The sequence below is a fragment of the Molothrus aeneus genome, chromosome Z (assembly GCF_037042795.1).
Source record: "Molothrus aeneus isolate 106 chromosome Z, BPBGC_Maene_1.0, whole genome shotgun sequence".
Taxonomy (NCBI): domain Eukaryota; kingdom Metazoa; phylum Chordata; class Aves; order Passeriformes; family Icteridae; genus Molothrus; species Molothrus aeneus.
The window spans coordinates 33,375,832-33,390,111 of record NC_089680.1 but is presented as its reverse complement, the minus strand read 5'-3'; the positions used below and the strand labels follow the sequence as shown (position 1 = coordinate 33,390,111).

At 37.2% G+C, this 14,280-nt stretch overlaps 1 protein-coding gene across 2 annotated transcripts in view; it reads left to right on the top strand.

The window, feature by feature from the left end:
- Positions 1-14,023, top strand: part of PIK3R1 (phosphoinositide-3-kinase regulatory subunit 1) — a 55,945-nt gene extending 41,922 nt beyond the window's left edge. The window contains exons 1-10 of one of the 2 annotated variants that reach the window (XM_066568832.1): positions 5,635-5,786; positions 7,179-7,281; positions 7,952-8,050; positions 8,177-8,357; positions 8,818-8,943; positions 9,938-10,080; positions 10,344-10,520; positions 10,618-10,686; positions 13,015-13,185; positions 13,644-14,023. In XM_066568832.1, coding sequence (XP_066424929.1) covers positions 5,681-5,786; positions 7,179-7,281; positions 7,952-8,050; positions 8,177-8,357; positions 8,818-8,943; positions 9,938-10,080; positions 10,344-10,520; positions 10,618-10,686; positions 13,015-13,185; positions 13,644-13,833 — 1,365 coding nt within the window. In that variant the 5' untranslated portion in view covers positions 5,635-5,680 and the 3' untranslated portion in view covers positions 13,834-14,023. Of the gene's footprint in view, positions 1-5,634; positions 5,787-7,178; positions 7,282-7,951; positions 8,051-8,176; positions 8,358-8,817; positions 8,944-9,937; positions 10,081-10,343; positions 10,521-10,617; positions 10,687-13,014; positions 13,186-13,643 lie in introns of those variants that run through there. The other variant, XM_066568831.1, reaches the window with a different exon arrangement.
- Positions 14,024-14,280: the final 257 nt, after the last annotated feature.

The window sequence follows — 14,280 nt, the reverse complement described above, 5'->3', positions numbered from 1 at the left end:
TACAAAAAACACTGATGTTAACAATACTTATTAATAGAATTGTAGATTTTTGTGTAGCAGATGAAGACAAAGTAATGTTGCAGGAGAAATAAGTCTGGAAAAAATTAGATCAATTTTCTGGTTCTTGTCTCATTCTTCAAGTTTGTCCGTAGGAAAGACAAAAGATGGTGTTGGTGGGCAAGGCAGGTGATTTTTGTATCCCATCTGAACATCCCAGCTTGATGTACAGCTACACAGACTTTAAAGAGCACAGTGAGAAACAAAGTACAAGCCTCTAAGTGTGCTATCCAAAACAGTACTATTAGAAGAAAATATCTTAATTGTAACATATATTTTAGCAAATAGTGCTGCTCAGGTCTCACAGAATCTCACACATCATACAGACTTGTGAAGGTAAATAGTGGAAAATAGGCTATATTAGGCTATATTTGTAGGTATAGAAGACTGGGGTAGTTTTTCAGTTAATTGTCAAGGATCTTAGAGGCTCCTGGTTTTTCTTCCTGGAGGTGGCTTGCCCTGGATGAAGATCCCAAAGCTGCCCATAGTAGGTGTAGTAAGTGCTCAGAGCAACAGGGTCTGTTTAACACTTGTAGCTGTGAAAGCAGGCCACACAGAGAAAGTTGGAAGTAATTTTTGGTGGGGAGTTTAGGGAGATAGGAGTCCTTTCTGGAGCTGGAGTGTGTGAGAATAATGTCTGTTTAAGGAAGGCAAAGAGGAAGTGGGATGTGGCAAGAGAGCAAGGGGATGTGGGGAGCTTGTAGCACTGCTGGTGAAGAGCAGAAGAGGAGCTACAGCAAAGAGCTGCTGCCTTGTATCAATGAATCAAAGCCTCCAACAGCCTGTGCACTGACTAGAGCTGAGCTGCTTTGTCTGGGCTGTCTATCCCAGTTTATTCCTGTTTCCCAGGCTTGTATGTAACATTGTAAATAACAGCTCAGACTGAAATACTGCAGCCTGAAGAAGCAGTTTTTATTACTCAGAGCATCATACGCAACAATGAGTGAGGTAATAAGGCTGCCTTACATGTAACTCTTCACTTGTTGGGGCTGAGGTGAAAGTCATGGTAGCATCACCAAGGTGCAGAAACTTTGCTTTCGGCTACAAAAAATATTCACAAGAGTGGTGGCATAATAGCTAGAGCAGGGCAAGGTAAAGGCTGATCCAGTGCCTCCTGGAATTTGATTCCTCCTCAAAGGTACAATGCCTGTTGATACAGGCATTAGCCTAAAACCACAGTCGTGTCAGTAATGTCCTGGGGACATAAACAAATGTGTAGGAATGCTATCAGTTGTCAGAACTTATCTGCACCATGTCAGAGTCTTGGCTGGACTGCCAGCAGCGCCGAGCAGGGTTTGGAGCGGGCAGAAGGCTGCGAGTGCCAGGGACAGCGGACGCGGTGCCCATGGCGGCCGGGGGGACCGTGTGCGTCCGTGTCCTACCCAGCAGAGGGCTCCCCTTCTAAGCTAATAAAAGCCAGGCTTTATCCCCGACCTAACGGAAACCACAGTGCTTGGCTAACCACCGTACTTTGGAATGCTGTATCCTTGGTTTAAGGTTTCACACAAGCCAGTGCTTTATGTTTCTCAATAACTAATTGCAAGAATTTTATAAAAGTGAAACAATATGTACAACATTATTAGCATTTTTACAGATTGTTATGTCCTTGTGCAGGTACGTGTGTGTAAAACATGTGGAAGCATGTCAAAACTGCTTAGTTCTTTTCCTGCTTCAGACATAATATTTTAGAAAAAAAATGTTCTGTGTTAATAAAAGAACACTGTGAATATGACTGCAAGGAATAGTAGGCTGCAAATTCAATGGGCACCACTCAAGATTTTGAAATTTAGATAAAAAGAAAAGACTTGGCAATATATCAAGGAAAATACAGGTGTGGGCATGTTAGTATCTCTTTTTGACAAGACACTTGTATCTCTCCTGCAGGATAATGAGGAACTCATTATCTCTGTGTGGGTATCTGTGCTTTTTTAGTTGATAAAAAGTGAACAAAGTTTGCATTGTCTTTTCTCTTCTGACTATATACATCTGTATTGTGGTCCTAAAAACCAAGAAATGTTCTCAAATCCTTCTGTAGCAGTACAGTAAGAATCCTTTAGCAGTAAAGAAGTATATCAAGTACAGTCTGAATCTAAATTAGTTCAGAAACACAGGTTTCCATCTCCACTTGAAGTAGGCTGTACCTTTATGACTCTGCAGATTTAAATTATATTTAGAACTGACAATTGTTTGAGTAGGCAGAGGCTAAAACTAGGGAAGCAAGGGATTGTTATAAGTGAAGCTAATCAATCAAGTGCAAAACATAAATGTACTGCAGGTATTTGGGATTTCATTATTAGGTACAAGTGGTGTTTCATAGTGTAGGAGGATTTTGGTATGTGTAGTATGAAGAAGGCAAAACTTTTCGATACTATTTGACTGCCTTGAGGAGCAACAAGCAGATCTCAAAGAAATTCTCAGTGTTTTTATTAGAAGTTCTCACTGTTTGCAAGAAGTGACAGGAAAATATTAGTCCTCTCTTCCCCTTTTTTTAATGTGTCTGCTTCTCCTTTTACTTTGAATTTATTTCCTTTTGGAAGTTTAACTGGCAAAGAAGATAACCTCTGTGGGCTCTTCAGTTGCTGCTCTGTTCCTTTAGCAATTTTGATCTCCACCAAACACTAAGGCAAGGAAAACAGATTTAACCTAAGCTCCTCCCTTTTTGTACCATTCCTTTTCCCACCTGCCTGCCCAAGAAATGAACTATCCGGATGTACTGGAAACCACCAAGGATACAGACAGATTTTTTTTTAATATTTTTATTTTATAGGAAATTGATAAACAGTCTCACAGCCTCAGACTAAAGGTCTTGAAGCAGCACCTATATTTGTGATCCAGCATGAGTATGTACAAGGTGATGCTGTGCTTGCAAGCAGGCTATTTTGCTTGCACAAGGCTGCTTCTACAGATGCACCTCTTTTCAAGGAAAATTTTTATTCTATTTTTTTCTGCAGTTAGCCACTTCCTGTATTTGGCTGTTCATGGTGCTTTTCTCATCTTCAATGCTGCATGCAGCAGCCAGTGATAGGGACTATTTTAAGGCTTCTTACAATGGTCTTCTCATTTACTTAGCTAAAATGAGAAAGTTAGCTCTCCATTGGCCACTTGTTAGTTGATGACAACTTTTACTTTGAATCTGGCTCCCATCCCCCAGCTGAAATTCCTGGCTCAGCAAATATTTGAACCTACCCAAGTTAATCATGAAACTGAGATCTTTATCTGAGAGGGACGTGCAAGCTACTGAGGGTGGTGGTTTCTTTTTTTTTCTTTCACAGTACTGAAGTCAGGTTCACTTTTTAATGATGAACCAGAGTAAGTGGATACCTTCTGCACAGCACAGAGGTTTAAGCAGTTGAGAGAGAAGGCTTGGATTTTCTCAGTTCCAATTACAACTCTACTAGGGGGTTTTATGGAACGTTGGTTGGAAAGCAGAGCAATTGCTTTTTCTTCATTGCTTCAGAGAAGCTTCCTAGTAAATGGAGATTTTAGGCTTTATTTTTAAGCAAGATTTTTATAAGAGGAAACCAATATTGGATTGTATTTTCGACTGTTTTACAAGAGCGATCACTCGTGATGCATAATTTACAAAGTAAGTGATTTTGAATTTCTGTGGTTTTTTCATCATCTTGTGGAAGTATTATACTGCAACTGATTACCAGGTAGAGCTTTAAAAGTTTTAGAGATACATGAATTCAAGTCTAGTACTTCAGTACCTCTCCAGCTTATATATGAAATGGGTAAAGCCTATCTGCCTCCTCTGTCTTTTCTTGCCTGCAGGCTAGGCTAGTCTGAACTGAACACTAACCTGATTATACAAGTTTGTTCAGTCCTAGATTTGGCCACCAGTGAAACTCTAGGGAAGTAATTTTTCCTGAAAGTCTTTATTCAATGGAATAAAAAAAAAAATTACTGGTTCCATATGAGACCTAAAAACAACAATTCAGTTTTTGTAGGAAATCTTTCTAAGTTAATTTAAATAATTACCTTGGCAAGTTAATTGTTTGGGTAGCAGGTGGGTTAAACCCCAAAGTTTAGCATTTAGATTTATGTCTGGGGTGATTCTCATTTTGGAAATTGAAAGAATCTTTGGAGCTTATCTACCTCAACAGGAAGGGGAGAGTCTACTTCAAAATGAGGCTTCTTAATGTACAAAGCAAACTAGCTTGAATCTTTTTGTATATGTTTGTACTCCAGACATGCTCTTGTATGTTAATGCTGAAGGGTCTGAAAGGGGTAACCTGCTCACGGGCACAGACAGTGGGGGGGGTGAGGGGGGGTGGGGAGCAGGGGTGAAATATTTGGAAATCATATAAATTGTGTTAATTTTTTTTTAATGTGAGATAGAGCACAGTTCAGCTGTTCCACAATTTCTTAATGTGTAAGGCACAGATAGTTGCTACAGCTAGTTTTCGTTGTAGTTATTTTTGGTCTCTGGTTTTCTCCTCCTATAGATTATAGCGAGTATATTGCTTTACATAGCATAGTAATATGCTGAAGTTAATAGTCTGTTCTGTCCATGTTTCTTCCAAGTGGTCTGAGAGAGTTATGGTCAGTGATGAGGGGAGTTAAGATAGAATATTTCTAAATGGTTGGAGGATGCTGCTGACATAAAGTTAAGGGGCAAAGGAGACACTGACAAGAGACTCTTGCTTTTAAAAACAATTAACTTGATAAATATATCAATGAGAATAGGGCAGAGAAACTGTGTGAAAAGCAGACTAAATCTTATTTTGTCCTCACAGCCTTTTTTATGTTCAGCAAAACCATTTTTGAAGATTTTGCTCAGTTACGACTTTCTTCCATTGTTTGAGTGAATCAGCTGAATATAAGATTACAATATTTGGGGTTTGGATTTCAAAATTAATTAATATAGATTGATTTGAATAGTAAGAGAGGAAAACATCTCTGCCGTAAGCACATTTATATCATAATATAAACTCTATCAGACCTATGTGCCCATAAAAATAGTAGAAGTATGGAGAGTTTAAAAACATAATCCATATCTCATTATGTGGATATATACATCTCTCTGTGTGTTCGTGTAAAATGAGTGTGTAATGGATATACACACAGAGTTATGCTCTTCTCTAATGCATCTCTAATATGTGCAGTAGTTATAGAATCCTTTTAAATATTTTTGAATGGCAAGCTTCAGGCATTTAAGCAGGAGAATGCACCTGAGATGTGACCAACCTGCTTCTGAAGGGAGCTGCCCTGTGTGTGAATGTTGTTGCGCCTGTGTCTAAGAGCTACGTGCTGCAGCATATCAGCCTTTTGTCATCCTGCCAAGATTGGACTGTACCATGCTGCAAAGTCAGGAAAATGAGCCAGGAATATGGGCAAGGAGAGTCCACTTGCTCCTTTTGCATGTAATACCAGCTTTATATTGCAATTCTGCTAAATAGAGATTCTTCCCAAAACTGAAATTCTTTTAAGATTAATGTAGAAAAAAATGAGAAAGCAGGAGTGGTTTGGTGACATTATTTTGACATGATTGGCTGAGGATTATGATGTAATAGGTTACAGTGCGGCCCCTTATAGGTTTTAAAATGAATTCCAAGACACCATTACAAAGACAGCCTGACTCTTTTCTTATATCTGAGCTTACTCAGTGAAACTCATACAAATGTACAACACTGTTTGGAATATGGAAGAACTGGATATAGAATATCCTAAGACAGATATAAATTGTGGCACAGACTTGATGTTTTACATAGAAATGGATCCACCAGGTAAAACTGCAGTCTTATTATAGAAGACTTAATTAATTTTTGTCTTTACAATAGCTGCTGAAAAATTCTTACTGGATATGTAGGATTTCTTTACTTTGTTATTGATACAAATAGGTTTCCTTTTTTCATAAATTAGAATAAAATGGTGAATTAGTGCATGGTTGTAGTAATTAGAATCTTAACATATTAAAATACCTGCTTGCTTACTTAATTGAATTTTTACTGAATTGACCTGTTTCTGTTTTGATTTTATTATGTCAGTTGTAGTTTTAGTCCTGCTATTTTATAATGTAAAAATTGTATTTCTTTTATTACTATTTTTGCTCTCTCTGTTCCACACTGTGCCTAAAAGCAGATGCTGTAGTAACACTCATATTTCCTGAAACAGTAATTCCAAATCATTGGCTTGGATTGTTTAAGGAAAAAACATTTTTAAAATCTAGCAATACTAATTGAATGCCTGTTGTAGCATCATTTTTTCATATCATATGAAAGTATTACACTATCCTGATATTCCTTGCAACTTTAAAAACATTGTCTTTTCAGCCTGGTCATAATATACAGGATAGGAATGTTGTACTTATTGGAGAACTGAAAGAGCTGAGTTGATTTTTAATCCTGATTCCAGTGTAGTCCCCCTTGTTACTAAATCAGTGCTGCAGTATCTTCTCTGGCACCCACTGGTATACATATGCAGCTTTGACATTGAAAAAAAAAAGGGGGGGGGGGTGTTTTTTCAATCAGTCCTGGCATTTGGAACACAATTTATTCTGTGGGATACTAAGATTAACACAACGGATATTGGGGTCACAGATGGGTTTCTTAAACTGTTGGGTTTGTTTTTTTGGTTTTCTTGAAAATCATTGCACAGAATGCTGAGGATTTCAAAACCCTGATTCTTCTTCAAATACATTGTATTGCTATGGGTTTGCATCTTTTATTACTCAGCTTCTAGATAAGAAAATAGCAACATTCCTCTAAGATCATTACATAGAAGGATAAAAAAAAAAAAGTGGCATGTTTTTTTACTTGTGTTCACCCAAAGATGGTGAAAGAAGGTAAAAACAAACTTCAGATTTTTTTTTTCTCAAATGCTTTCTTCACAGGGGCAGGAGTTGAGTATGGTGTTATACTTTCCTTAAAATATTATTGCAAGATAGCATCATTTTTTGAAACAGTAAAACTTTTTTTTGAATTATTTTGTCTTCAAATTTCTTGATTCCTGTAGTGTCTTTAAATTCTGTTAATGATGGACAACTCTATTTGGTAACCAGTTCTTTTTTTTAATGCACTCATAGAATTTTAAAATTTATGTAATAATGTGTAATTTCAAGGAATATATGGTAATGTTTTCAGTGAGTTACAACTTTTCTTCCCCCCTTTCATTTGCAGCACTGCCTCCTAAGCCACCGAAACCTAATACCGTAACTAACAATAGCATGAATAACAACATGTCATTACAAGACGCTGAATGGTACTGGGGGGATATCTCAAGGTAAATCACCTCAAGACATGTATTTCTTATGTTTGGCTTTGTGCTATTCTTGCTGTGCTATTCTGTGTATATGTATTAGGCTTTGAGTATAGAAAATTCACAGTTTTAAGAGCAATTTTATGATAGTTTCCACCATAAACATATTACAGTTGGTTTTATTCCAAATATGACTAAAAAGTTACTGGCAGTCACTAAGAATGTAGTATGCAAAATGATTGTTCTCTTACTTTAAGACTTACATGAAATGCTTAGCATGAAAAGATAGCACTAAGAATTTTGTTCCTGTCTTTCATTCAGAACCTCAGCTGTAGGCACTATAGTCAGCAAGTCAGACTAACAAGTGCCATATATTAGCAACATTATTATCTGTACTATATATAGCTATATTAGACCAGCACTGGCTGTTCCACTTGCATAGGCTTGTATGAACAAGCAGAAAGAGCTTTGTATGAATAATAATTTTGTCCAGTAGTGAGAGCACAGAGTATGCCATTTTTTATCCCACTTGTTCTCTAACAATGTTAAATAAGGTAATATATTAATATGGAGACATAGAAGGCTTCTAAAACACACTTACTTCAAAACATTTGATTTTGAATTTAGAGCACTGTGGAAGAATAAGTGTGTGAGAACTGATTGAAATTATTGGTTACTTTTGCTTTCATTTTAGAGAAGAAGTAAATGAGAAGCTTAGAGACACAGCTGATGGTACCTTTTTGGTACGAGATGCTTCAACCAAAATGCATGGGGACTACACACTGACACTGAGGTAAGACTAGTTACACTGGGTCTGTAATACTTGATAGTAAAATGCAACAACTGCTCTTAATGCAGAGTATTCTTTAGGAAATAGTACTTGAAGCATGCCTAACTTTTCAATATACTTTATTTGCAGGAAAGGAGGAAATAACAAATTAATCAAAATTTTTCACCGAGATGGAAAATACGGCTTTTCTGACCCATTAACGTTCAACTCTGTGGTCGAGCTAATAAACCACTACCGGAATGAATCTCTAGCCCAGTATAATCCTAAACTGGATGTAAAATTACTCTATCCAGTATCTAAGTACCAGCAGGTAATTTAGTTTATTTTATTTTATTTGCATTTCACTTAAAAACAGAGAAATTATTGCCAAACTTGCCAAACATGAACTTCAGCTCTGTTACTGTTCGAAAAAATCATGTGGGTACAAAACCTGATATTTTTGTTTAAAATCAACTCCATGCTTTGCATGTAAATATTTAAAAGTTTAAATAACGCAGATACACTGTTAGGAAATAAACATCTTAATAATTATCCCACTCAGTGGTGAAAGATGTAATTTTCAGTATAAAGCTAAACACTTGCAATGCAAAATTCCTTTTTATAATAATATCTCATTTGCATATTATGCATTTAGTGTATCTCCATATTGGTGAAAGAGGAGTCACATTTCCATGTAATTATCTAAGCATTTTTAAGCAGTTTTATCCAGAAAAGCTGGGCAATATAATTGTTTCCTTACAGAATATCTTTATTTCTGCTCATCATTCCAGGATCAAGTTGTAAAAGAGGATAGCATTGAAGCAGTAGGAAAGAAATTACATGAATATAATACCCAGTTCCAAGAAAAAAGCAGAGAATATGACAGACTCTATGAAGACTACACAAGAACATCTCAGGTAAGCTGGATTTGAACCAAAGGGAGAATGGAAAACTTTGCAGATTTTGAAGAATATTATTGTGAATTTGTATTGTCATCTTCCTACTCCTCTCTTCCACCACCACTGCATTGCCCTGATGTGCTTGCTCAGAACAGTGCAATTGCTTACTCATGTTTGAACAGCCACCACCTGTAAACTAAGCCACCCTCTGCCCAAGTCTGACAGCTCCATCCAAAGCAAGTTCATAACTGTCTTTATTTATACCACTTCTGCATACTGACCTCATCAAGCTGAGTTACAGTTTTCAAGGCACATTTCCAGGGAAGCATTGCATTTTATTTTGAGTTTTTGAAGGGTCTAGTTTACCGATACAGGATAAAGAGATGACATGTGTAGACAAAATGCAGGAATGAAAAGCTGCCTCTTTCAGCTTAATTAATTATTAGCCATGCCTTGAAGTGCCACTGAAAGTCCAGTTTTAAAGTCCCAGAATCAAAACTGCTTCTTAAAAGTGTGCAGGAAATACACCTAAAGATAATTGAAGAAAATTGGAGAATTGCTGCCAACTTGAACTAATGACTTAAGACCTGGCTACCAACTAGGTATGTAGGGGCAGAAGGGTAAACCGGATAACCTCCTGGGACCTCTCAAGGCCACCTTTATTTCAGAAAGCCAGGTGTGCCTCTAACGACTTGAGTTCACACTAAGGGCAAAGTGCACTGCCATAAGGTTCTAAGCATCAATTTATTTATACAAAGCAAAGATTGTAAGTGATTCATTTTTTTAGCAGTTCTATTTCTTGATAAACCTCATCATGGAAATCTTATCATGGTAACCTTTTGCACAGGCCTGTTGTCTCTATGCCATGAGGCTCAGCAGACAAAATATGTTTTGGTAAAGGGATATTGAAAGGAAATTCTTCTACAATATCCTGAAGTGTTTCTGTGATACAAGCCAATAACTCTTCCCCTTTATCTGAAAACAACTGCAATAACAATTATTTTATTTTCAGGAAATTCAAATGAAAAGAACAGCCATCGAGGCATTTAATGAAACAATAAAAATATTTGAAGAGCAGTGCCAAACACAGGAAAGATACAGTAAGGAATACATTGAAAAATTTAAACGAGAAGGAAATGAAAAAGAAATACAAAGGTCAGTATTTGATTTTGAGTACCAAATTGTATGATTTTTGAAAAAACAATGCCAAGTATAGGTCTGCCTAAAATTGAAGCAAGATGGCAAGTTTTAAATTGTTCAGCTGTAAGCAAAGAAGCCTCGAATAGGGTAGACGTGAACTGGCAATATATATAACTATATCTAGAGAAAGAATCCGTTCTCTTAGGTGTCTACACCTCTAAATAGCAGACTATAAAGTTATGAAATCAGAGTGTAACCTGCCACATTGTTCCATCTAGAATCATGCACAACTATGAAAAACTGAAGTCTCGGATAAGTGAAATTGTGGACAGCAGGCGTAGATTAGAAGAAGATTTAAAAAAGCAAGCAGCTGAATATAGAGAGATAGACAAGCGTATGAACAGCATTAAGCCAGACCTCATACAGCTGAGGAAGACAAGAGATCAGTACTTGATGTGAGTACCATGAATTAAAAAATTTTAAGTTGTTTGGTTTTTAATGGTTTCCAACTTTTATGACTAAATATTAATTTCATTTGCAATTATTGTCCAGGTGGCTGACTCAAAAAGGCGTTCGGCAAAAGAAGCTAAATGAATGGCTTGGAAATGAAAATGCAGAAGAGTAAGTATTGAAAGATTTAGATATTTCTAGTTTTTCAAATCACCTAAATACAGAAGTGAGATAAGGCATATTTAAGTCTTGGACCAGAAAGAGTAAATCTCAAGCCTAGGTCTTCAGTAACAATGCATAGTATTAAGACATGACAGCCTACATAATGCAAGAATTAGAAGGGATACTGTCTCACCCTGTACCCTCATCCTTTTTTCAGCGAAGCGCATATTCAAGTTACTGTACCAAAGCACTGAAATGTAACCTATGTCTTTTATCTTACCAGCAAAATTAAGTTTATAAGGTGTTAGCAGTTTAGAGAGATGTCATATGGATGGATAAATTATTCAGAAGGTCTCTTAGGCATAAGCAAGCTTTTTCCAAATCTCATCTGTGGGTCCCATGATGTTATCCAGTATAGGGGTACCCACATCATTGTGTCACATTGCTATTGGAGATGAAAAATTTGTGTGTGCTGAGGAATATCCTGTAGTTTTGTGGTCTGATTTGTTTTCCTAGAAAATGGCAGGGTAGTATTCTGTCATTTCAGTTTAGTTTACTGTAGGTTCTGACAGAGGCTAGGCTGATGAATACATTTCATTTTATTCCTGGGAAAAAAAGGCAGAAAGTGCTTGGATTGTGTAAACATAGGCAAAATTTAAACAAAAGCAAGACACAAAATAATATCTGAAGCACAGTAACAGTGAAAAATGAACAAATAGAAAAATCAACATTGTCCCAGTAGTATTTGTTTCAACATTTTCCGCCTATGTAGTTTCTTATGCATCCCTTTTATGTTGCCTGATTGAATATAATATGAAAGCAGCAGACTGACAATGACTGTAGTGCATTCTGCCTCGCATTCTGGCCTTGTCCATATCTATTTTCATTTGGCTTGGTTTATTTTTAATAAATAAATTCTTACTGTTATCCTGGAAATTGTGCTTATCACTGTGGTAGTAGCAGGAGATAAAATGACATACACATTTTAAAGCCATGTTGGTTTCTCAGTCTTAGCAAAGATTAGATGTTGTAAAATAGGTAGGCACCTGTTCCCACTAGTGTTCCTATCACTTAAACAGTAGACAAAGAACACTCTGTGGGTTTAATGTAGCATCAAAATAGTAATCAAACTGTTTAAAGAAAATCTTAATTTTCTCTCACTCTAATACTCCTTGCTGGCAAGTCTGGTAACTGCTGAAAAATTAAACTTTTAGAATATGGCTTTTCTTCTGAAGTTGTACTGCAGAAAAAAAATCCCCAATATAATAAGCAGGATGAAAACAAGAATTGCTTTCTCTAGATGCTGGTTGAAAACAGAGCTACTACTGAATGTATGTGAATGTCATGCAGGTCAAAAGAGTGATGGGATAAGGCACCTGGAAATAGTGTTATCTGAAACAAAAAGAACCTTTTCTCTTTAGGAAGAATAGAATTCTGTGATTACTGGTTTCTGTAGACTACTTTGAGAATCTTCAGAGAAACAGAACCATGGATGAGTGAGAAGTTATCTTCTCTTAGACCAAGGAAAACTAATTAAAAGCCTATTACAGAGAGAATAAATGCATTAGCCTAACACAGACTTATTGCAAGCAGAACAGGAGAGGCAGGGCCAGCCACTGCAGACTGTTGTGGGATTGGGGAGCTTTGGAACTGCAGAATTCCAAGGTGATACCCACACAGCTGAACCAGATGCTTCTTTTTTCATGGTGGCTTTAGCTCAGAAGGTTCTCCTTAACTCTGAATCAGCTTTATAGTTGGTGGCTGATTTAGTAGAGAAGCATGTATTGCATGCTATTTTCACAATCTCCTTATTAGGGACAGGGGGGGTGGGGGAGAGAGAGAGAGAGAGAAAGCATTCTACTGCTTTCTTGCACCTTTTCACAAAGCCATTCCCCTATAAATAATTAATGCCTCCCTGTGCAACTGCTCAGAGGTTCTCTAGGCAGCAGCTGTAGTTGATATATTGCATGATTTTTCACTGCTGACCAAGTGTTCTGATCTTTGGAAATGAAGCTGACTCAGAGGGTACTGATTTTGTTGGGCTTGCTATTTACCAAAACAGTGAGCAATGGCAGAAGTACTAAAGTGCTCACAGCATATTCTGAAAAATAACACATCATCTTTTTATATTCTTCCTAAAATTTACGTTTCAAAGAAACAAGAAACAGAGCTTATATTTTACTTTTATCCAGTGGTTTAAATGGTGCAGTATTACTTAGTTTAAATCCCCAGTTTTACCTAGGAGACATCCTGCTAACCACTGTAATATGGAATAAAGATTACTTAATTAGTGGATTTTGTTCTGTGCTTCACAAACAGATTTTTTCTTTCCAACAGCCAATACTCTATGGTAGAAGATGATGAGGACTTGCCCCATCATGACGAGAGAACGTGGAATGTGGGAAATATCAATAGAAGCCAAGCTGAAAATCTGCTGCGGGGAAAACGAGATGGAACATTCCTTGTTCGAGAGAGCAGCAAACAAGGCTGCTATGCCTGCTCTGTTGTGTATGTACCCTAACTTGTGAATGATATAACCCACATGCAAGGGGCTACCTTCAGCTGGGGACAGATAGTCACTTGCATATGTACAATTCCTCTTGGACCTTTTGGCTTAGTAGCAGCTCAAGGACTCCTGAGGCCATTCTTATTGCTGCTCCATTTCCTACACAGCTCCAACCTATGCCACTCCCACAGAGGAGCCTCACTCAGAGGGGAAACCAAAATATGTGTCCTCTCCTTTCTGTGCAGCCGCTAAGTCCTGCCTATCTCCTTCCTCCCTAAGCTAGGATGACATTCACAAATTTGGACTCAACATATGTTTTTACCATTATCCCACCACAAAACAGAGGAATTCTATGTACTGACTAGCATCTTAAGATGTATTGCTAATACCTTATTTTCTGTCTTAATTTTACTGTACTCAAAAACTAAAAATTGTTTGGTTTTGTTTTGTTTTTTTTTAGGGTGGATGGTGAAGTAAAGCACTGTGTCATAAACAAAACACCTACTGGGTATGGATTTGCAGAGCCATATAACTTGTACAACTCGCTCAAAGAACTGGTGCTACATTACCAACACACGTCACTTGTGCAGCACAATGACTCTCTCAATGTCACGCTAGCCTACCCAGTATATGCACAGCAGAGGCGATGAAGATCCTGATACTCTGGGTTGTTTGTTGGTTTTTTTAAAGAAATTATATGGCAACGTTGAGGCCTCTGGAGAGAAAAGGCTCCTTTCAGCTTTACTCAAGAATTTGTAGTATCAAAGCTGTTTGTCTTCAGATGGAACTTAAGATTTCCTTCACAACTGCAGTGGGAGAGATCACAGTGTTATGCTGTAAATGTATGTTTGTAATCTGAAGTGCTTTTTTTTTTTTTTTTTTTTGTAATTATAAAAGAAAAACACAAGAGAAAAATCCAAACCTGATCTCCCTGCAGGGACATAGAGGCCTTTAAGCATGGTGCTTGTTTACGACCACTTCTGAACCTTTACCAGCTAGAACATTGGATTATCCAGACACAAGGTATAAGAGGTTTGTGTCATTCAGTTATTGGAATTTCGTGGTCATAATCTGACTTGGAATGGTGTTGCTGCACT